General features: G+C 49.3%; 1 protein-coding gene across 8 annotated transcripts in view; it reads right to left on the minus strand.

The window, feature by feature from the left end:
* RELCH (RAB11 binding and LisH domain, coiled-coil and HEAT repeat containing) overlaps positions 1-23,959 on the minus strand; it is an 853,871-nt gene that overhangs the window by 253,721 nt on the left and 576,191 nt on the right. For all 8 annotated transcript variants that reach the window (XM_086965401.1, XM_086965404.1, XM_086965403.1 and 5 more), the window contains one exon: positions 14,943-14,991. In XM_086965401.1, the coding sequence (XP_086821527.1) occupies positions 14,943-14,991 (49 nt within the window). The remainder of the gene's footprint in view (positions 1-14,942; positions 14,992-23,959) is intronic.

Here is a 23,959-nt window from a genome sequence, read left to right on the forward strand (position 1 = left end):
ATGCAGTGATGTAAGTATGGTCTACGGGGTGTTCGCCCCTGGAAAGAAACCAGAAACCACTCTGGTGGTGACAGCCATAAATATTGCTGGAGTATGTACATTGTGCAGAATGACTGATGCTACCACCCCTTGATTGTCAGTTTGAAAAATCAATTGCTCTCCTGATTCCAGAATGCTCAATAATTCCAGGCAGAGCTCTAGATTGCTTCTGAATTCCCAACTCTATAATTCTCAAAAAACCTTCTGAGGAACACTACAAGGAAAAAATCTCCTGTCTGCTGAAATATACATCATTTGAAGAAAAACGTCTGACTGCCAGATCCATAATATAAGGCACAAGAGAATATCCTAACCGGCATCGGTGTACAGTCTCCATTTATGTAAGCTCGGCTATCCCCTCTTCTGCTGCAGAACAGGCCTTAACAGCAGTAGAAGAAGATTATGGATTGGGGAAGGGCCCAGGGCACTTCCAAGTTCAGTTTTTAACAGGCATGTATGAACCATCCCTTTCTGGATCACTTTTGTAATAAAGGGAACTCACGCAAGCACATAATGAGACATAATGATAAAACAAGACCATTCTCAGAGAAAATATTTTTGAGGATGGATTTCTTGTGATTTCAGGAGTGCCCTCACTATGCAAAAAAATATTTAAGTACGGCATTCACCTCCCTTTCACAGTTTTCTTAGCACATCTTGCAAAGGATATTACATTTTATGTTTGTCACTAGACTGTTGGCAAACCAATTCATTTGCCCTTTGCCCAGTGCCACAAGTAGAGAGTTTGGATGCTGAAGAGCCATGAGCAGACGCCTGCCCTCTTATTTACACATGAACATAATGTTTTGAGTTAGCGCAAGTGAGAACCACCACAACTTTGGTTGAACTCTGTAGGAGGACAGGCTCAATTGCAGAATTGAACATTTGTAGTGGTTGTCTCCTTGAGAAAATTAAGAAGCTGATAGCAGCATGAAAATATAGCTGTCAGGAGACTTTCCTCAATAAAGAAAGAGGTACGGTTTAGGGGTGTTCTTACTGGTTTAAGCCCCAAAAAGTTTGGATTCCCATTCTTTCTCAGGCCTTTGGGTGCATGGAGGTGCCATAGGCAGCCCGATAGATCGCAGTTCGGCTTCAAACACCAAACACAAATGTCTGGAGGATCCGACCAACATCTTTTTAAAACATCTTGAATATGGATTGAAACTCTAAAACATTAGGAGTTAATATTGTAAAAAATGTGTCTTAGAAATCTGTTTAACACTCAAGAAGTGCTTTGGACCCACGTAAATAAGCACAGAAGAGCAGGAACTGATCTCAGGGCACCAATCACCACCACATAAAAGGAGATATTGTCACATCCTGTGCAGGAAGGTTTACAAATGCAGTTGTGTGTCGCTACCAGGTAGCACTGGGGAGATATTGCTGATTGAAGCCTTTTCAACATTCAGCCTCATGCCGGAGTGCTATTTTAAAAGTGAGTAATCTGCATATACCAAAACAAATTTACGTAATAGGGTTTTAATTTGTCAAAATTATTGTCATGAGTGATCAGTGAAGTCACGCAACCACTCGAGTGATCGGTGGCACTCTGTGGTCCTCCACAGGCGTAAACCAAGGTGAGTCTACTCTAGCCTTTCATTTTTCCAAGGTAAGGTTGATCAAATGAGCATCAGTGACTTGTCTAACAAACTTCTGTTATATGCAAACAGTGACAACGCACTCCCTTGGGGTTGCCCTGAACACTGCAAATATTAATGCTATGGTTTTTTAATGTTTGCTTCATTTCCATCATGTCATGCAGCAGAGCTGGGGCGGAGTCGGTCAATTGAATGTTCTTGTGACATGACCGACTCAGACTAAACCTTTTCTCCCTAAAAATGCAAACTATTACATGAGTGACTCTGTACCAGCCCATGCAGCCTTTCAGTAGTGGTTCTGAGACATGATTGACTGCCTTCAGGAGCCTGAGGGTTAGCTTTTTTCATTACGTTTGCACCCCAGTATTAGCATATTTAGTGTTGTTTGCTAAAAGTTAAACCTGGCTTGCAGATGTCGCATGTGACACAGGGCCAGTAAGCAAATTTGACACTCATGGCTACTTCCCTACACATCTTTAAGGAGCAGATTAAAACAAGGCAATCAAACATATTAAAAATACTAATTATGCTGTAAGCAAGTCATTAAGACCTAAGGAAAGTGTACTCAGTGTATGGTAAAAATGTACTTGATATTTATTGACCTTCTATTTGTTTACCATCATTCATATCTTTCTGGAAATAATACCCAGGAAAGAATACCAATTTTTGCTAGATAACTGAACCGTAATGAAATAAAAGGAGAAACAATCATGTTTAAGGAAATCCGCTAAAATAGTGAAAATGGTCTGCGTATCATTTGAAAGGTCCACATGAGGAAAACCTGCTGAGCAGCACATGCCATTTTTATTAACAACAGAGTATGGGGCAGTACCTGCTAAGTAAGACACTGCTTAACAGATCAATCTGAGAGGAGTGTAACACTAAAGTAAAATGAGTGAGGGCCCGAGGTTGGACAAAAGTGTAATCTATAACCAATACGGAATGACAGATGATATTGTCACCTAGAAAACTAGGTGTTCTCCAACTTTGTTAAATATATTAGATTGTAGGTAAAGACAGGCTACTCCAATGTTGCATAGAGAAAGATTTCTCTAATGGCCTCAAAAGTGTTTCTTCAATGGTCCCTAGGGCCTCAGGGCACATGAAAGACAGAAAACCATTCATCTGCTAAGTCAAGGAGATTGGGAAAAACCTTCATTGTTGGAACCAATCTTCAAGCATCTGCAGAAAAACGAACACTTCAATACCTTAATTTTTACTTAATATGAAAAGACTAGGACCAGAGTTGATTCCCATAAAGTTGGTGTGAAATGTTTTACTTCATGAGACTTTTACAAAGAAACCAATAAAAACGTTTAAGTGGTAATGCAATTATTTTGACTTTACTTTCCAATTAAGTACAACAAACAATTAAAACACTTGGGGCCAAATTTGGTTGTCTGAAGACTGCCAGACACATGGTGGCGCGGCAATGGCGGTCTCGAGTCTGGTAGTCCAACCACAGCTGCACCGGCGGTCTGACAGCCCCATTACGACTTAGGCAGTCAGACTACCCAGGGGCCGCCACCAGGGAACCGCAGTTCCCTGGCAGTAGCGTGGCTGTCAGAGGCCGCAATCTGCTTCGGGGGGGGGGGACGGACGCCATGGTTCTGCCAAGCATATTACGACTTTCCCCTCTGCTAGGGTTTTCATTGCTGTTCCACCTCCATGAAAACACTGGCCGAGAGGAAACAAAGGGGGCCCTACAGGGCCCTCTTGTGCGTTTTTGCCCTGTGTATGCACACAGGGGGCACAACATGTGCCCCCCTGTGCGCATGCACACAAGTTCCTGCCTGGCATGGACATTACGGTGCATGCCCTGCAGGAACCTTGTGGGGTGTTCCCATTGCATTGCTGCAGTGGGAACTGACAGGCCACCCGCCCGCCAAACTACGAAAAACATGTAATCTAGCGGGAGGGCAGCAGCAACTTTTGGCAGTGCGGAAGCAGGCCACCCGCCCTTGTGCTGCCAAAAGTTGTTATCGGGCGCTTAGGGTCCAGTCAGAGGATCCTGTCACAAGACACGGTGATGACGAAACATGAGAGAAGTAGGTTCTGGCCTATTCAGTTAAATGTTTGAATTACAACTCTAAGCACGTGCAAAGCCTACTTGCAAGGTGACATAAACCAGGTACATATACATTCTTTTAAGATCGCAATACATGTCACTTCAATGACAGCTGATCTTATGAACCTCCTGCGGATCACTCGTGAATTCCAGTAATAAAGTCAACTCTGCCCATCAAATTTCTCCTGAACAGCTTCTCAATCATCTTGTTTGACTGCTTCTTTTCTCCTAGCTATTCACAATGCTCTATGGGTGTCTGGTATCTAGTGGGGTCCTATAACCTTTGGATGATGACTGACCACTGCAGCAGGTCTTGTATTACCTTGATATATCGCTTAGAGGACCTCATATGAACGTCCTCAGTCAAAGTCCACTCTATCTTTTCTTTCCCCCACCCCTGTTATGTTGGGCCATTGGAATGTAGCCAGTAAATATCAATTCAGTGTTTCACCAACACGGATTCTAGTGCTTTGAACCTGTGGCTTATCTTACACCTTTTAGGACTGGGTACTACCATTAAGGGGCAGTGGTTAACTCCAATTTCAGCATACTACCTTTCATGGGATGCAGTCTGGATGCAACCGTCGCTAAGTATCCTGCTATTAACCTACAAAACCAGATCATATGCATGAAATCAGCTTCCGTCCTGGCACATCTTGGACCCAAAGATCTCTATGGGTAGATTCTCTTCAATTTGAAAGGATTCAAATTCTATTTTCTAAGACAATAGTGCCAGTTTACACCTTGATTTACTGGAGACATTTTTGACCAGAGCATGCCACTTCCCAGTTTTTGTTCATAAGATATTCAGGACAGACTGCTGCTCCCCTGCCCCTCAAATGCTGCCGTCTGCGATTTTAACTCACTGTCTTGTAAATCTTTGGGGTAGTATATCCATCGGATTCTGATTTACATCTCGGTTTGGAATCTCAGATTTTGACCAGTGTGTTTCTTGAGTTAGGGTTCACTGAGACTTTTCTAGCTACTTGACACAGTCCAGCATACTGATTAAATTGCCCAGGTCTGATCCAAAAGCTCTCCTACACCTCCTCAAAAGTAAGGATGGAGAAGCCTGGGTATAAATCACCTTGCTACTACCCACACTGAGTCCCCTTTAGTATATGCAGAGTAAGTGGTCTAGTAGGACTGCCCCTCAATTACTTATGTCATTTATTATTATCTGTATCAGTAAGGTGCATCTGCTCTAAGAACGCAACACCCTCTCCATGTCTCCCAAGGAATGAGTGAACCCTATACCGTTTGGCAAAATAAATAAAAACTTATACTTATGTGTTTTCCATGTAAGTACTATAATGAAGCTACCTATTCTGTTCTAATCTATAACTTGTGTATCCAGCCTGAACTGAATCCTCCACTCCAAGCTCTGACAATGCTAAACTTGTTGTTCTTAAACGATATTCATCCATTGTCTCTGCTTACTCCCCCTGTGCTCTGTGGCAGCCCTGAGTGGTAACTTGTAACACATTCTGCCCTTCCTTGAGAAAGCACCTTCCAACTGTCATGTAATTGTCTGCCAAACACTGACCTGGAAACAACCCCCCTCAAAGAAAGAAGCGATTGCTAAACTCTCTCCTTTCCGTGTGCCCAAACTATTAATGCAAACACAAAGTGAACAATGTAAATGTAAATGTGGGTGTACTTGTAAAGCGCACTGCGACTCCATGGAGTATCCTGGCGCTGAAGACCGCTGTAGAGATGAGGCAAGCTTAATGCCCAGAGTTGCCGAGTGTGTTCCCTGGTTAGAGTAGGCAACGAGGCGAGAATTATCGAGTACGTTTTGACCCTGGTCCACAACCCTGCCGCGTCGGGAATTGAACCCTGGTCCCGGGCCAGACCTCTGCCTCAGGGTCTGACGCTCTAATCGGTGTGCCACACTTCTCCACACAATGTTGGAAACCAAAGTAGATAAACTCAACCCTCCTGTTGTGTAATCTATTATTTAAGATGGAGTTCCCTCCAGACGACGTGGGCCTGTTGATGACTCCAAGTTCCAGGAACTAAGCTGTAAACCTAGAGTGGAGTGTCAAGTAATTGGCACATATCAACTTATGAGCCTACATAGCTCCTAACCCTGTGATGATTGTTGCCACCGTGCGTGTGAAATATCCACTGGTTCTTCCCCCATAAACGTTTATGGAAGTAGTGAGAGAATATTCTATATTCTGTGACCCTGCTCGCAGGCAGGTTGCTCCCCACGCTGCTGCACTGCTCTGCCTGCATTGTTTTGGCCTAATCTTGTATTTTTCCCCTGTGCCTAACTTGCTTTCTTGCTCAGACTTGTTTTTATGCCCCTGTGCCTGTACTTGCTTTCTTGCCCAGACTTGTTTTTATTCCCCTGTGCCTGTACTTGCTTTCTTGCCCAGACTTGTTTTTATTCCCCTGTGCCTAACTTGCTTTCTTGCCCAGACTTGTTTTTATTCCCCTGTGCCTAACTTGCTTTCTTGCCCAGACGTGTTTTTATTCCTCTGTGCCTGTACTTGTTTAATTGCCTAAACTTGTTTTTCCTTCCTGTGCCCAGTTCTTCCGCGGCTCCCACCCATTTTTCCCGCCGCTGCGTCCCTGCGGCACCGCCCACCTGCAATCCCATTCGCCGCCCTACTCCCGCCTCCCAGCTGCTCCTCCCTCCCACATCCCCTCATATGGAAGCCGCTACGCGGCCGCGGTCAGCGAGCGCGCCGCTGGCGCGCCCAAGGCAAGCCTGTCTGTGTCCGTCCGGGCCTGGACCGCGCCCAGCGCCAGGACCCCTGGACACCACGAACGCCACAACACCCGACACCGCTACGATGCCAGAACCCTCCACGCACTCAACACCGGACGATCACACACCTGCTTCCTGGCCGCCCCGAAGCGCACCCACGGAGCTTTCACCTGCCGGAACTGCAACTTCACAAGCATCCGCCCCACCATTCTGCCGACCAGGAAAGAACCCAACCACCTCAGATGCATCCTTCTCAACACCCGCTCCGTCCGAAAACATGCTGTTGAACTCTGGGACCAACTCAACTCAACCTCCCCAGACGTTGCCTTCCTGACGGAGACCTGGCTGAACCCCGCCTCGGCACCCGACATAGCCATAGCCGTCCCGGAAGGTTACAAGATCACCCGCAAGGACCGCACCAACAGAGCGGGAGGAGGAATCGCCATCGTCCACAGGAACACTCTCAGAGTCTCGACCAACACCGACGACACCCTCAGCACCACCAAACACCTGCACTTCCAAATTCACACCGACCCCAACACCATCCTCAGAGGAACGCTCATCTACAGACCGCTCGGACCCCGACCACAGTTCAGCGACTCCATCGCCGACCTCGCCTCCACGGACTACATCCTCCTCGGGGACCTGAACTTCCACCTCGAGAACAATGACGACACCAACTCCACCACCCTGATTGACAACCTAGGCAACCTCTGACTCAGACAACTCGTCACAACACCCACCCATTCTGCCGGTCACACGCTTGACCCCATCTTCTCCGCAAGCCCCACGTCTCCTTCAACCACACCACTGAACTCCACAGGACCGACCACCGTTGCATCCACTTCACCTTCAAGAAACCCACCACGCACCACCGCACCCAACAGATGCCTCACCGCTGCTGGAGCAAAGTCACTGAAGACCAGCTAACCACCAGCCTCGCCCAGAGCCCACCCGCCGACCATACCGACCCCGACACCGCCGCCCGCATCCTCAGACAGTGGATCAACGACTGCGCCAACACCCTCGCCCCGATCAAGAAACCCTCCAACAATCATACCAACAAGAAAGCCAGCTGGTTCACTGAAGACCTCCGGGCCTCCAAGCAAACCTGCCGAAAGCTGGAGAAGATCTGGCTCCATGAACGAACACCGGACAGCCACGCCGCCCACAAGAATGCCACCCGCAGACACCATCACCTTCTCAGATCCGCCAAAAGGGCCTCCTTCAAAGACCGCCTAGACAACAACGCGCACAACAGCAAAGAGCTCTTCAACCTCGTGAAGGAACTCTTCAACCCCAGGTCCAACACCAACGACGTCCCACCCTCGCAAAACCTATGCGACTCACTGGCCACCTTCTTCCACCGCAAGATCACAGACATCGACGACAGTTTCAACGCCACAACTGCCCCGACAACCACTGACTCCTCTGCCCCGACGACCACCATCCGCACCAACCACCTGCTCTACTGGCCCAACATCAACGACGATGACACCATCAAAATCATGAACACCATCCACTCCGGATCTCCGTCAGATCCATGCCCAAACCCTATCTTCAACAAAGCCAGCACATCCATCGCACAACATCTCTGGAAAGTCATCAACACCTCCTTCGAGACAGCAACCTTCCCGGAGAGCTGGAAGCACGCCGAGATCAACGCCTTACTCAAGAAACCCAAGGCGGACCCAAAGGACCTCAAGAACTTCCGGCCCATCTTCCTGCTCCCGTTCCCGGCAAAGGCCATCGAGTAGACCGTCAACGTACAACATCCTGGACCCTTCCCAGTCCGGGTTCCGCAGCAACGACAGCACCGAGATGGCCCTCATCACCGCCACCGATGACATCAAGTCCCTGCTGGACAACGGAGAAACGGCGGCCCTCATCCTCCTGGACCTGCCAGCCGCCTTCGACACTGTTCGTCACCACACACTACAAACACGCCTCCACAAAGCTGGGATCCAAAAGAAGGTCCTGGACTGGACCACCTCCTTCCTCTCCGGCAGAACACAGAGTGTCCGCCTTCCCCCCTTCCGCTCCGAAGCCACCAAGATCATCGGCGGCGTACCCCAGGGCTCATCCCTCAGCCCAACTCTGTTTAACATCTACATGGCGCCGCTCGCCCACGTCACCCATCGGCACGACCTCAACATCCTCTCCTACTCCGATGACACTCAGCTGATCCTCTCCCTCACCAAGGACCCCCACACCACCAAAACCAACCTTCACGAAGGAATGAAGGCAATTGCTGAATGGATGAGGAACAGCTGACTGAAGCTGAACTCGGACAAGACTGAGGTCCTCATCCTCGGATCGAACCCTTCGGCCTGGATTGACTCCTGGTGGCCGACCACACTGGGAACCGCTCCAACACCCACCGACCACGCACGCAACCTAGGGGTCATCCTCGACTCCACCCTCTCCATGACTAAACAGGTCAACGCCGTCTCCTCCTCCTGCTTCAACACCCTCCGCATGCTCCGTATGATCTACAAGTGGATCCCCACTGAAGCGAGAAGAACAGTCACCCAGGCCCTTGTCAGCAGTAGGTTGGACTATGGAAATGCCCTCTACGCAGGAGCCTTGGCCAAACTCATGAGAAGGCTCCAACGCATCCAGAATGCCTCTGAACGCCTGATCCTCGACATCCCACGCCGCAGCCACATCACACCCCACCTGAGAGACCTGCACTGGCTCCCGGTCAACAAGAGGATACCCTTCAAGCTCCTCACCCATGCACACAAGGCACTCCACAACACCGGACCAACGTACCTCAACAGACGACTCGGCTTCTACACCCCCACCTGCCAGCTCTGCTCCGCCGACCTCGCCCTCGCTACAGTCCCCCGCTTCCGAAGAGCGACCTCAGGCGGCAGATCGTTCTCCCACCTCGCCACAAAGACCTGGAACACCCTCCCCATCTACCTACGGCAGACCCAAGAACTGCTGACCTTCAGAAAACTCCTCAAGACCTGGCTTTTTGAGCAGTAGCAGCATTCCCCACCCCAGCGCTACTGTGAGTAGTGCGCTTTAGAAATGATATGATTGATTCTGTTACTATCTTCAGGGAATTATCTTTTCACCACCTGCTGTTCCCTGTCCCTCCCCGCACCCTGTCTCTCTCAGAAGTGCTTACATGGATGCCCTAAATGATCAATTATCTGTGGTACATTGATGGTCTTCCTCATGCTCTACTTTTTATACCTCATTTAGTGTGTGTTCCTTCATTTCATCGCTGCCCAATGTGTCATTGTCCATTAACTCTATATTGGAGTAGTCCCCAGCCTTTTTGCGGATGGCTGCTTGGGCTGTGACACTTTTACTATTGCCCTGTCTTTCTGACCACTTTGCTCTCCTACTATGTCCTGTTTCCCATCTTTAGCCACTCCCAAGTGTCTTATGGAGTAGTAAAGAAATTAGATGTTCCCTCACAAATAACCTAAATCTTATCCAGATAGAGCAGCCTATACTTTATGTCCATTGCCCGATGTTTCTTGAGGAGGTAGCTAACTGAATGACCCACTCCTGCCACAAACAAAACGGAGAAAAAACAGAGCTGATGTTTCTGGGGCACTCCCCTCCACCTAACTCTAACATACTGTGGCCCGCTTGCCTGAGACCTGCCCAGGCCCCAAAAAGTCAAATAAAAAGTCTGGGTTTTTGGCTGGACCAATCCCTCAACTTCAACCATCAAGCAGTGATGCTTTCCGTCTCCTATTATGGCCTACTCAGGCTTCTACATAAAATCCTTCCCCTGCTACCACTTCAGGGGAGACAAATCATGGTTCAGGGCCTCATCATGTCCCGTTTAGACTACGGGAACGCTTTATATCTGGGGGCTCCTCAATCTACTATCCATAAACTCCAGATTATACAAAATTGTGCCGCCCGCACCCTTCTCCAAATTCCACGTCGACTCTGAGCCAAACCCGGACTGAAAATCCTCCACTGGCTTCCAGTCAAGGAACAAATTCAGTTCAAGGCTCTGTGTATTGTACATAGATAACTCTGGCATACTGGCTCGGATATATGTCAATCATGGATTTCCCCTTATCAGCCTCCCAGACAGCTCCGATCAACTGCAGCTCATCTTGCCCTCGTCAACAAAATCAAAAGAGCGAGATGTGGCGGCAACTCCTTTTCCTTTAACACATCCAAGCTGTGGAATTCTCTTCCTCTTCCACTTCGAGCAGAACCAAACCTACAGTCTTTCAGCAAACTTCTAAAAACCTTCCTTTTTCATTAATTCTTCTCACCTGGCCTCTCCTCTCCATGTACACGCTCTGCTTATAATGCTGGGACGCCTCAGGGTAGCCATCAAGCTCTACAAAGGTCTTTTTCATTTCATTTGATTTCTGCTACACAGTTTTTAGGAATTTTCTCAGCCTCTGCACCTTTTGCAGTCTGAGAAGATTCTGATTAATTCAGGGGGGTAGGGAGTCATTATTTTTCTGGTGTGGTGCAGAAGGGCATCCCTGTCTTGGTATGGTGCTTCAGGGATACAGCAGGGGCAAGGACTTCAGATGCACTTTCTTTTGAAAAGAAGATGGGCAACCCTCTTAGGTTGAGAGCCTCTCAATTCCTCCAAGAACACAGACAACTAGCCCTTGGCGTGCTCTGGAAACACTATGAACCTAATATTGCTCCTCCTGGACCTTCCCTCTTCATTATTCTACTATATTCCACCATGTGAGCCTATTCCCTGAGGGCAGCAATGTTACAACATCATCTCACACATTTCACTGCCTACTTATTCCTCGTTTCTCCAGGCCTCAAAGACATCTAAATTTGACTGCTGGTTTAATCCATTTTTTAGTGACCTTTTCTGGCTACAATAGGCTGGTTCTCCCCTGTCCAATTCAGATCGCTTCCTCATCCTCAGTGTGGCAAGTCCTAACAGACACAAACCTAGGTTTCACAGACCATGGAAGCTCCTGAATTCTCTCTGCATTGTCCTTCCAGTGTGAGGGCCTTAATTTTTGCCATTCTGAAGTGAAGTAGCAGTATCCCATTCACAGCAAGGATGGATGAGCGGAGAATCATGTCGGAAATCCACGTGGATTGCTTCATGCGCCCCTGGAGCTGCTATCCCTCTAAGTGTCAAGATTTGTGCTGGATTACGAAGGAATATACAAGGGTTGCCAGAGCCTCTAATGAGTGCGTCCTGCCTGCCATCTTGTTGGCCACAACCTGAATGAGGTGTTTTAAATCTATTCTGATTTTCTGGTTTATTACTTAATGAGTTCTTGTTGCCGAAAGATAACAATAAACGAAGAAAATATGATCTGTACACAGATATTATTGATACACAGTTGAAGAGATTTATGTTAATTGAAAAGCCATTCTGAATTACGCACATGCACAGTCAGCCTATCTGTTAATTTTGAAGAACTCCCCTTAATGAATGAGAGTAGCAGTTAAAAAAGAGAACTGTCAGGTTGATACCTAGCAATGTAAATCAAAAACCCTGAAAGACACTGTATACATTATCACAAGTGTGGATACAGCAAGCTATTTAATTTCTCTACCAAGCCATACTCCACACAGAGAATACAGTGTGCACTTTGGCACATAATATCAAAAGGGTGTTGGTGCAAAGAAACTAGTTCAGACACTGGCGTGTTGCAGGCTGTTGTTAGTAGAGAAACAAGGCTCAAAAAGAGGTCACCCATTACAGATGAATGTCAAAAGTGTCAATCCCATTCATAATTATTGGATAGATATTGTAAAAAATATGCTATTAGAGCAGGCCTCCCAATATATATATTTCTTACAATCCTCTATGTTTTTAAGGCCATGTTTAATAAATGGCAATAAAAGTGTTCAATTAGCAGTATATAGTGTTCAATTAGCAGTATATAGTTCATAATATAAATGGTATTAGAACATTGCAATGTCGGGAGCTCCATTGAAAACAATAAAGTTCTTGGCCTTATAATGGCTAGTAGAAGCCCGGAGCTCCAACATTCCAATGTTTGTTCACAGCTTTTGCTGTGAACAAAAGGCTCGACAGAACCCAAGGGTATTTCAATCCACTCAGGCTCTGTCAGGCCTTTGTTTTACAAATTAAAACATTGTGCCCTCTAGGGATGGAACATTCTAAAGCCTAAGAGCCCTCCCTAGCCGTCTCTACTGGCCAATAAAGGCCCATACCCCTTGTTAAAGGCTGGAGTGGGCCTTTAATGACCGGTAGAGCCAACTACGGCGGGCTTTAAGTCTATAATAGTGGCCAACACCAGGACAGTAAATGTGAAATATGGCGATGTCAAGTATTGCCTATGTTTCCTTCTTTCAATCAGTATTGTTTGAAGTTGAAAGAAGGTTTCCATCTTTTGACACTGCTGTTTATTGGTCAGTGCAGAAAGATTTCCAAGATTTAAGGAATTAGACGAAAAGCCAGCTCTCTGGTCTTGGAGCCTTCTCCTAACTACGTTTATTTAATAAGACTAGAAGTTCTGCTTGCACTGGAAGATCAATATCAATCCATACAGCTGAAATTATGCAAAACAAATACATTTTCTATTATCCATCATTTTAGAGACCCATGTGACAGAGCAGAAACGTTTCTTGGCATTCACTAGCATTGGGATACTAAAGAGCATTTTGAGATATGATGATTCATAGTGAATGTATTATTTTCATGTTTAGCACTGCACTCCCTTACAATGATTCTGCTTGAGGGCTTTACAGAATCTGAGCTTTGTCAATCAGTTTCCATGGGCACATTGCTGATGGCATATCTGTTTTCAAAATATCCACCGTTTTTTTTTTTTGGTTTAAGAGGAGTTAGGGTTCATGGAACAGACACTTTAGTTACCTGTCAATAGGTAGTGCGTAGCCTTTATTGCCATGAGGCTTACAGCTTGTTCTTTCTCATAAACAGGTTTCTGACAACGTCAAAATGATTACATCCTTCACTACAGTAGACCCCTTTAACTGTGACCAGCTTTTAATGTCCTAAGCCAGTAAAAGAAGTTGTGAAGAACAGCCTAAGTGAACACTAAGTGGAATCTGCTAAGGCTACAGGTGGTGTTGCGGACTCACAATGTGCATGGTAACCACAGTGGCTACAACTAACATTCAAGCCGTAAGTAGTGGTGTTGTGGCCTACAGCAACAGGAAGTACTAGCTCCACAACATGAGGTACTGACAATGAAATATTCGACTTTTTCAGGCTTCATAGATCTATCTAAATACCAGCTATAAGAAGTCACCCTTTCCAAAACACAGAAGGAACACTATAGTGCCCAAAAATAATTCAAAGCAGGGCATAGTCTAAACACTGACAAAATCAGAGATGACATCATTCACACAAAATGATTTTTGAATTCCATGAGATCTTCTTGATCAGCTGTGAAGTCCGAAAAAAGATGAGACTATGAACAGTAGCCAAAAGCATATAGAAACAAACTTTGGCTTGGGGTAGGGCAGATTGCCCAAATACAAATACAACCACAGATCAGAATTACCTAGTTTCTTAAACACAGGAAATATTGTTCTCTAACTTGAGGTATGGCTCCTTCTTGAGGTATGCCTCCTTTTGAATGAATTAGGGTCACTCCAGTCCTTGGACATTAATGAAAGCATACTCTAATTTCTTTTTCTGGCAGTGACGACTCCTCTTTGTTCAGAGATCTGGCTTGATTGTCATCTATAAACGAGCTTTGGCAAAGTCAATTAGTCTTGCCAATGTGACGTTTTGGCTTTGACCATGATTTTTAGTGCTGCTGTACGGCAGTGATTCTTACCCTGTGGTCAAGGGACCTCTGGCGGTCTGCGATGGGTGAGAGAGTGCACTGTGGACAGCACCTTGGGGGACAAACATGTGAGAAAAAGCAACGTGGATCTGGGGGAGCGAGAAGCAAATAGATGAGAAAGCAATGTGGAGCAGTAGATAAATACACGGATGAGAGTCAGCAACTCAAAACAGGAAGGAGAAGCACACTAGGAAGACAGCTGGAAAACATATGCACTCTTATGGAGTGATTATGACAAAAGAAAAAAGTTGTTCCTCAAAGTAAGCAGTGGAAAGACAAGTAAACTTGCAGCAATGCTCCAGGGTGAGGGACCGACACAAGCTTGGCAAGGTAAGCCATCAAATAATAATCAGGCTTCTGAGAGTGACAGTAAAGTCAACCAATGAGAAGAAATCAGCAGGTCACAAACCCCTTTATATTTTTAGTAAGCCTACAATATGTCTTTCACATCCAGATAGCTGAGCTGTCTGGTGGGCTCAATCTAAAAGAAGGAGGGTGCAGCATTAATGGTGGCTATACTTTGTATCAGTCTGTAGCTCTAAATGATGCAAATTTTAGGTTCTGGAACCTTTCCATTTTAAGATTCATATCTGATGTTATTTCAACCCTAAGAATCAGGAGGAACATAGAAATCACAACCCATATTTACCACATACATATGAACATTGATGTTTTCGTTGTTCGGTAGCAATATTTCTAAAGCAATAATTTATATATTTATTTGTGTCACTAGGAAAGATACACTTTATTTTACTCACCAATATTTTCTTCTGACAGCCTTAATATTTCCTGGAACTGTGGTTTTACCTAAAGAAAATTTATAAATTCAAAAGAAGCATATTAAGGCACATGCTGCTGCAATATAAACATTAAATAAATGCAGGGGAACTGAATTTAATAGCATACATTCAATATTAAGAAAATAATTGTATAACATGTAATGAATAAAATGTCAATGCTAGCCCATTTTCGTACAATGTGTTCTTATCTATGCATTAAAAAGCTTTGATCATACTTGGAATCTTACTTGGAGTCGGGCATGCATACTACAACAAATAATAAAGTTACAGCTCTTTCCTTTTATGGCATTATTGGGTCATATGGCAGAAAGACTATACTGCTAAGTTATTAAGAAAACACAGATCCACATTTGAAATTTCTTAGAGAAAACAAACTTTAAAGATTGCGTCAATGTTGAGTCAGGAGCATCATAGAAATAATTTAGGAGGTCTGTGATTAATCCAACAGTTCTTGCAGGTCAAAAGTTCCCCCCATCTTCAGTGGCCCGTGCACCTGATGTGGAATTTGGTTGCCGCCCTAAGCGGGACAGCGAAGTCAGGGATAAGAGTGAACACCCTCCCACCTTTTTTTTAATTAAGTCTGCTGCCCTGGAGTTTCCATCGTGGCCGGCATCTGGCTGAATTAATATGGTAGCTTTGCTGTTCTGGTGGCATGTGCACAACGCTCCCCTGCATCCAGGGAAACTGCACTGGCTGATGGTGGGCATATATTGTGGAAGTGGATGACCATGGGCCCCGGAGAGGCCCTTTGATGCCCACTAGGCTACTGTGATATCGGTCCGCCACCCAGAGACATCATTACGCCTGAACTCCGGTGACAACAAAATGGAGGCTCTGTTCTAGCGGCGGCAGCCACATCGCTCCCTACCACAGCCTGCACCAGACTTTTGACAACCTCACACTCCTCCTTTGGATTTGGAGGGTGCACAGCCAGGGGCTGGTTGTTACCTGGGGTTCATAAAAACTATTGAGGGGAGGACGCTCCCACTTAGCAGCTGCACTCTGAGGGCCCAGGTGGGGCTTGGGCTGCTCAGAGGTGAGTGAACCTGCCGGCCCTGTGAGAGGAGTGGGGGCCTCCTTGCTGCAGTGACGGGCCTCTGGGCACCCCTTTTCGTTAAGGACTGGTGCTGAGCGTCGGGGGTGCCCCTGCTTGCCTGGAGTAAGTGCGGGGGAACCTGGGAATAGCCACTCTACATCTCTGCCACTCAACTGGGCACTGATTCAAGACTCTACTTAGTACCTAAATCTGGGCAGTCCCTGGATACTTTGCCACTTACTATCTGTTTACAGTGCCCTTTGCCAACCGCAGGAACTGGCATAATCTACCCACCACCCTCTTTTGGACCTTCAATGAGTAGCCTGCGCTATTCCGGGTCGGGCCCTTCTGTCTGGGTGGTGAGATGCTATGACAAGTGCTGCTGAGGGGCTGTGTGGAGGTCAGTGGCTGATCCTCTGGTTATTCTCCCCTCGCCTTCCCTAGTTGTCATTGGGTGCACACAGCGGGCCAGGGAAAATGCACCATCAGGCGCCTCCAAAAAGAGAATCAAGCAGTGCGCTGGCAGGAGAGGCCTCTCAGGATGGATGACAAATTTGATAAACTCTTAGCTGCCATAGATGCGTCTGGAGGGGAAAGTTATGCCCTATTGGTGGACCTTGGCTTTACTCAAAAGGACTTCTTGAAACCTGCTGAGAAACTCACTGCTCTGGAGGGCACTACACATTCCCCTACTCTGGCAGTCCAATCTGATGATCTCTGCATTGCGGGTGGAGTCATTTGCATTTTGCCTGTTGCACAAGTTACTACTTGTGTAAGGATATATCTGTAAGAGACATTAGTTAGCGATAGATTCCTTACCTTACAATATCCCCAGGCGTCAGACTGGATCCGGAAACTTTTGCGTAGCAGTACCCTTGCACGTCGGTAGGCGTGGTCTGCGGCTCCGCGTCCGTCGTCGTGGGCGCCGTGATGACGTTGTCGGAGTACTTAGACGCCGCCTCCGCGTGCTGACTTCAGTTCTTAGACACAGCTTTTCCGCGCTAGAAGCGCAGAGCCATGCCAAAAACTAACACTGGTGCCATGAAACTAGGGCCCTGAAAGCGGATGACCTTAACCCTAGATATCGGTTCGCAGATCGGGGAGGATGGGTGGGTCGGTAAGGAATCTATCACTAACTAATGTCTCTTACAGATATATCGTTACACAAGTAGTAACTTGTGCATCTGAAAGAGACACGTTAGTGATAGATTCCTTACCTTAGAATAGATACCCCAGCAATACCAACTCCGTGGTGGTGGGTCTGCGAACAAATAATCACACCAGAAAGTCCTGGAGGACGGAACGGCCAAAGTAGCCATCCCTCCGGACTTGACTGTCCAGGCAATAATGTCACGCAAACGTGTGCAGCGAGGCCCACGTAGCCGCCTGGCAAATGTCCTGCAAGGGCACACCTCGGCCCAAGGCAGTTGTAGTGGCTCTGGCTCGAGTGGAATGAGCCCTCAGCCCAACAGGGGGTTCCCTCTTAGCCAAGGAGTAACACGCCTGGATGCACAAGATGATCCACCGGGAGATGGTCCGCTTGTGCACCGCTTTCCCTTTCTTAGCGCCCGCGTATCCAACAAAGAGTTGATTATCCACCCGGAACTGTTGTGTGCGATTCAAATAAAATGAGAGCGCACGTTTTGGGTCCAGACGGTGAAGCCTCTCTTCCTCTCTCGAGGGGTGCGGAGGCGGAAAGAAGGTGGGCAGGGTGATGGATTGCCCAATGTGGAAGGCCGTGACTACCTTGGGTAGGAAGGAGGGCCTCGTTTGTAACACAACCTTGTCCGGATGGGCTGAAAGGAAAGGAGGCTTACAAGATAGAGCCTGGAGCTCACTCACTCTCCTGGCAGAGGTGATGGCTACCAGGAAGGCAGTCTTCAAAGAAAGAAGGCGAAGAGGACAGTTGTGAAGTGGCTCAAAGGGAGCGCACTCAGAAACGTAAGAACCAGGTTCAAGTCCCACTGAGGCATCACGAAGGGAACAGGAGAAAACTTATGAGTGATGCCCTTCAGGAATCAATTAACGATAGGGGACTTGAACAAAGAGGGTTGATCAGGCAGCCTCAGAAAGAGCTGAGAGATAGCCCTTGACAGTGCCCAAAGCGGAGCCCTGCTGGGCAAGAGAGAGAAGAAAGAGGAGAACCTCCGAAAGAGGGGCATTAAGGGGATCCACTTTGCTGTGCACCATGCCACAAATCTGTTCCACCTGCAGGCGTATACCGACTTTGTGGAGGGAGGCCTGGCTGCCAGAATGATGTTACAGACTTCAAGAGGCAAGTCAAATGGCCTCAACTGTCGCCGCTCAATCTCCAAGCATGGAGGTGGAGACTGGACAGGTTTGGGTGGAGGACCGTCCCCTGCTGCTGCGACAGAAGGTCCTCCTGAAGAGGCAGACGAACCGGGGGATCGACTGACATACTGAGTAGCTCGGGATACCAGTACCTTCCTGCCCAGTCCGGAGCCACCAGGATGACTTGTGCCCGGTCGCGCTTGATCTTCTTCAGCACTCTGGCAGAAGTGGTATAGGCGGAAAGGCGTACAACAGACCGCAACTCCACTCACGACGAAAAGCGTCTCCGAGCGAGTGCCGCCTTGGAAATTCCAACGCGCAGAACTGATGACATTGCGCGTTCTCTTCGGTGCAAATAGATCTAACCAAGGCTCTCCCTACTGCAGAAAGAGACCTTGCGCCACGTCCGAGTTCAGACGCCATTCGTGATCCATCATGCACCGGCGGCTAAATTCGTCCGCCCTGGCGTTCAGAGAACCTGCCAGGTGTTGAGCCATCAGAGTCACGCCCTGATGTTCCAGCCATTGCCAGAGGCGCAGAGCCTCCTGGCAAAGGGTCCACGACCCCACCCCGCCTTGTTTGTTGTAGTACCACATGGCGGTGGTGTTGTCCGTGAACACCTGCACTACACTCCCTCAGACACACGGGAGGAATGCCTTCAGTGCTAGACTTATCGCCCGCAGCTCCAAAAGGTTGATATGGAGCCGGGACTCCGCCGGAGACCAGAGGCCTCTGATTTCCGCCTCTCCCATGTGGCCTCCCCAGCCCTGGAGGGACGCGTCCGTCACAACTACGTGCTCCGGTTGGGGAAGGGAGAGGGATCTGCCGTTGACCCAATCGCGGTCCGTGAGCCACCACTGCAGTTGTCTCGCAGTGCCCTCCGAGATCAGGACATGGTTGGACAGGTTGCCCTGATGCTGGGCCCACTGAAACTTCAGGTCCCACTGCAGAGCCCGCATCCGCCACCTGGCGTGATGCACCAGAAGGATGCAGGAGGCCATCAGCCCCAGAAGCTGCAGCGTCAACCTGACCGAAACCCGGGATAAAGACCGGAAGAGTGGAATCAGAGCCTGTATATCCCGAACCCGCTGTTTGGGCGGGTAAACACGAAACTGCGCTGAGTCGAGAACCGCTTCGATGAAAAGGAGCTTCTGAGAGGGACACAGGTGTGACTTCGGCACATTGATGGAGAACCCCAGCTGGTGCAGGAGATACGCCGTAGCCTGGAGGTGGCTGACGGCCGTCTGGTGCGAGCCCGCCTTCAACAACCAGTCGTCGAGGTAGGGGAAGACTGAGACCCCTAACCTGCGCAGATGAGCTGCGACCACAGCCATCACCTTCGTGAACACCCGTGGGGCGCTGGTAAGGCCGAAGGGGAGCACGGTAAACTGAAAGTGCTCGTGGCCTACCATGAACCGCGGGTAACACCGATGGGCCGGCAGGACCGGGATGTGGAAATACGCGTCCTGCAAGTCCAACGCTACCATCCAGTTTCCTGGGTCTAGGGCAGCTAAGACCTGAGCCAGAGTCAGCATTTTGAACTTCTCCTTCCGGAGGAAACCGTTGACGTTCCTCAGATCCAAGATAGGGCGTAGGCCCCCTTTGCCCTTCTTGGGTACCAGAAAGTAGGGGGAGTAGCAACCACGTCCTACTTCTGGCGCAGGAACGCGCTCGATGGCCCCCTTGGCCAAGAGGGCCGAAACTTCCTCCTGCAGGAGCCGCCAAGTGATCCCCCGATAAGCGGTGGTGTTGCGGTGGCATGGCTTGAGGAGTCGTCTCGAAGGGGAGGGAGTAGCCCCTCCGGACGATCTGCAGCACCCACCTGTCCGAAGTGACAGTGCGCCAGTGAGAGTGGTGATGGCGAACCCTGCCACCCACTGGCGTCACATGGGCCGAAAAGCACGGACTAGGAGGGTTTAGAGGCGGATGCTGCGGGGGAAGGTGTGGACTGACCTCGCCTGTTTCCCCGACCGCCACCACGGCGGTGTCCACGGCCGCCGCCGCGCTGGATGTTAGTCTGCGGCGAGTGGCTGGCGGCACGTGTGGGGACGCCCCTTCCCTGGCCACGAAAGGAGCGAAAGGCACCCGTTTGCTGGCGCGGGGCCGAGAGGCCCAAGGACTTGGCCGTAGCCCTGGAGTCCTTAAAGCGCTCAAGCGCGTGACTCGCCTTGTCGCCAAAGAGGCGACGGCCATCGAACGACATGTCCATCAGAATGTTCTGGACATCTGCCGAAAAATTGGCGGATCTCAGCCAGGCGTGGCGTCTCACCGCCACTGTCGTAGCCATCGCTCTGTCTAGCGAGTCGGTGGTATCCAGTTCACACCTGATCGAATATTTGGCTGCATCCCGGCCCTCCACAAGGGCTTGGCCGAGTTTGGCCCGTACCTCCAACGGGCACTCTGGCAGCTCCTCCGCCACCGTCTCCCACAGAGAGTGGGTGTAGCGGCCCAAGAGGCATGCGGTGTTGGAAGACCGCAGTCCCAAACTAAGGGAGGAGAATATCTTTTTACCATAATTCTCATACCTCTTGGATTCCCTGTCCGGCGGGGCCGTCGGGAATGCGGTCTGGGAATTAGAGGCCTGGATAACCAGACTCTCGGGGGTGGGGGTGGGAGGACAGGAAACATGGGTCGCCCGGAGCCGGGCGGTGGCGTCTGGCCACGTTCCTATCTAAGGGCGAACCTGTAGCGTGCCTGGACCAAGTGCCCAAAAGAACGTCGGTCAAGGCCTCATTAAAGGGCAGCAGAGGCTCAGCCGAGCATGACTGCGGTTTAAGGACCTCTGTGAGGAGGTTAGTCCTCACAGCCGCGACGGGGAGCTCAAGGCCCACAGCCTTGGCAGCCCTCGTCAACACCACACCATAGGTAGCCCCCCCTCCGAAGCCACGGTAGGAGGAGAGACAAACCCAGTGTCCGGAGAGTTGTCCAGGCCACTGGCCTCCCCAAGGTCTCCTGCCCAGTCCTCATGAGACTGACACTCCTTGGTCAGAGGGTCCTCAGACCCCTCCCAATCCTCCTCTTCACCCATCTCCTGAGACTCCGGGTTGTAATTGAATGAGGTCGGTTCATAGAAGTGGAAATCGCCAAGCGGCGTCGGTAGCGGCGCCGGAGGTGACACCTGACGGACCGAAGCCGGGGGGGGTAGGGTCGTAATGTCCACCGGTGACGATCCAGAGCCCGAGGAAGGCCCAGCAGCGTCCCGCGGCAACGGGCCCGAAGGCGAAGGTGGCGCCGGGCCCGAAGGCACCGGCGGTGTCGGGATCGTGGGGCCTTGCGGCACCGGGCCCTGCGGCGCCAGCGGCATCGGGGCCGAAGCACCCGACGGCGTCTGGGTCGAAGCACCCAACCCGCTAGGGCCCCTAGATGGGTCCGCTGGGCCCGAAGGTGTCGCGGAGCCCGTCGGAGGAGAAAGGGACCTCATGGCCATGAGGAAGCGCTCAATCTCTTCCGGCGTCGCGTCCTGCCCAGGGACCGGAGGGTGTGGGGCGGGACGAGACGCCCGCGACTCCGAAGGAGCCGCGTGGGCGGTGTCACCCGAACCCCCGGCCGCATCGCGCGAGCGTCAGGGGGAGTCAGAAGAGCAATGACGTCTCTTCGACTTCTTGTGCTTCTTACCTGACGATTTGGACCCGGAGGAGTGGTGCCGACTCCCGGAGCTGTGACGGCTCCGTCCCCGCGACCTGTCCCTCGACCTCCCGTGGGACCGGGACCGGGATCTCACTCGGCGCGGGGCCGACTGCCGGAGTTCGAGCCGCCTGCGGGACCGCTCCCGCCTGGCTTTCCTCGAGAGGGCCCGACAGTCGGGGCAGGCCTCGTCGTCGTGGTCGACGCCTAGACAAGTTAGGCACAGGCGGTGAGGATCCGTGACCGACATGGTGCGGTCGCAATCATCACAATGCTTGAAACCAGGCATCCCTACGGCACCGATCGGAGTCGCAAGAAGCTCAAGAGTTGGAAGCGCTCTCTATCTGAGTCGTTACAAACAGCCGCCTAGCCCCTTTCAAATTCAAATGATATTTGGCCAATGCCTGTCTTTACAGTACTTTATTGTCATTAGTCTTATTTGCCCTCCACCTTCTTTCCAGTTCTCTACAGCGTGTTCTTTCTTTTTTTAATTCCCTGGTATACCAGGGGGCAGATGCCCGCCTAATTAGGACACTGTGTGGGAATGATGGTGTCCAATGCTGTTTCCAAGGCAGAGTTAAAGGTTTCCAGTTTGGCACCTGCTTCACTGACGTGCATAGTGCATCCTAAGGGAAAAACCTCCTCAAAGGCTTCTGCTGTGAGTTTATGCCATTTCCTCCCCTGCTTGGCGCCTGTATGAACAGGTCGGTTGGCTGTGTGTAGGTTTAAATGCTGCACCCTGATCTCGACCAAAAAGTGATCAGTCCAAAGGAGGAGTACAGGAGCCTTGCACAGAAGCTGGTCTATATTATGTGTGTAGCACCTTCTGCTCTTAATGTTAATCCCATTAGTTCTAGGGCGGATCAAAGTTTATTTACTTCCGGGTCGGACCGGTTTTCCCCATGAAAGTTAAAGTCTCCCAGCAGAATAAATCTGTTTGTTGCCAATACCTGCAGAGAAATATGCTCTATCAAGCGATCAGTAAACATGAATTTTGGTCCAGGGGGCCGATAGATTAAGGCACCATACCATCCATCCGATGCGGACACTGTGACTTTAAAAATCCCCAATTCTAAACAATCATTGCTGATTGTTGATATCCAGTTCACTGTCAGATGTTTTTTTAAAGCAATGGCAATCCCTCCTCCCCTTTTTATTTCTCTGTCAAGATGTATAAACTTATATTTCTCCGGGATGGCCAAAGTTATTGCTGGTTGGCTCGCCAAACTTAGCCATGTCTCTGTGAAGAAACACAGATCAGGGTTATAAGTATCAAGCATATCCCATATCTCACATGAATGTTTCACCAGGGATCTAACGTTACACATCAGGAGGCTCTGTAGACTCTCTCTCCTGGTATGAGGATGTGAAGTTTCCTCCCATCTTATAAAGCCCTCAACTGGGGCTTCCATTTGAAACTGACAGGACCTACAACTTATTTGCCCTTCCTGCGCCGGTGGTGCCTACTGGTTACAGTTTCCCACCCGCCCTTTCCTTTCGTGAGCTTGTATATCCTGCAAGGTATTTGCCGAGTAGTTTAAGATCTGTGTGGCTCGAGGGGCCATTGTACCAGAGACATAGTCACTGGGCACTGGGCGCATTATGGTGCGGACGGGCGCAGACGGGCTTGCCTTTGGCGCGCCCGCTGCGCACGTCCACTGTCTCCAGTGCACCACATTTCTTCTGAGCCTTTGTAGTTGAGGGAATATGTTGTCTTTCAGGAATTCAGTATCTGTCCTTGAGATGACAATTTCTAAATACCTGAATTTGTCTTTAATTACTAGTGTTCCTGTGCTGGATGGAAAAGCCGGTGTGGTGCCACCAGGCACACAGAGAAGGAATTTGTCCCAATTTATCTGGTATCCTGAGCACCCCCCAAATAATTGAATATATGGAGTAGTCGGCTACTGAGGACTTTGAGTTTGTGATGTATAGTAGTATATCGTTCGCATATAGTGATATTTTCTCATCCCATCCATCCCCTCCCGACATGCCCCGTATCAGTGGGTCACCTCTGACCCAC

The sequence above is a fragment of the Lissotriton vulgaris genome, chromosome 4_1 (genome assembly GCF_964263255.1).
Source record: "Lissotriton vulgaris chromosome 4_1, aLisVul1.2, whole genome shotgun sequence".
Classification (NCBI taxonomy): domain Eukaryota; kingdom Metazoa; phylum Chordata; class Amphibia; order Caudata; family Salamandridae; genus Lissotriton; species Lissotriton vulgaris.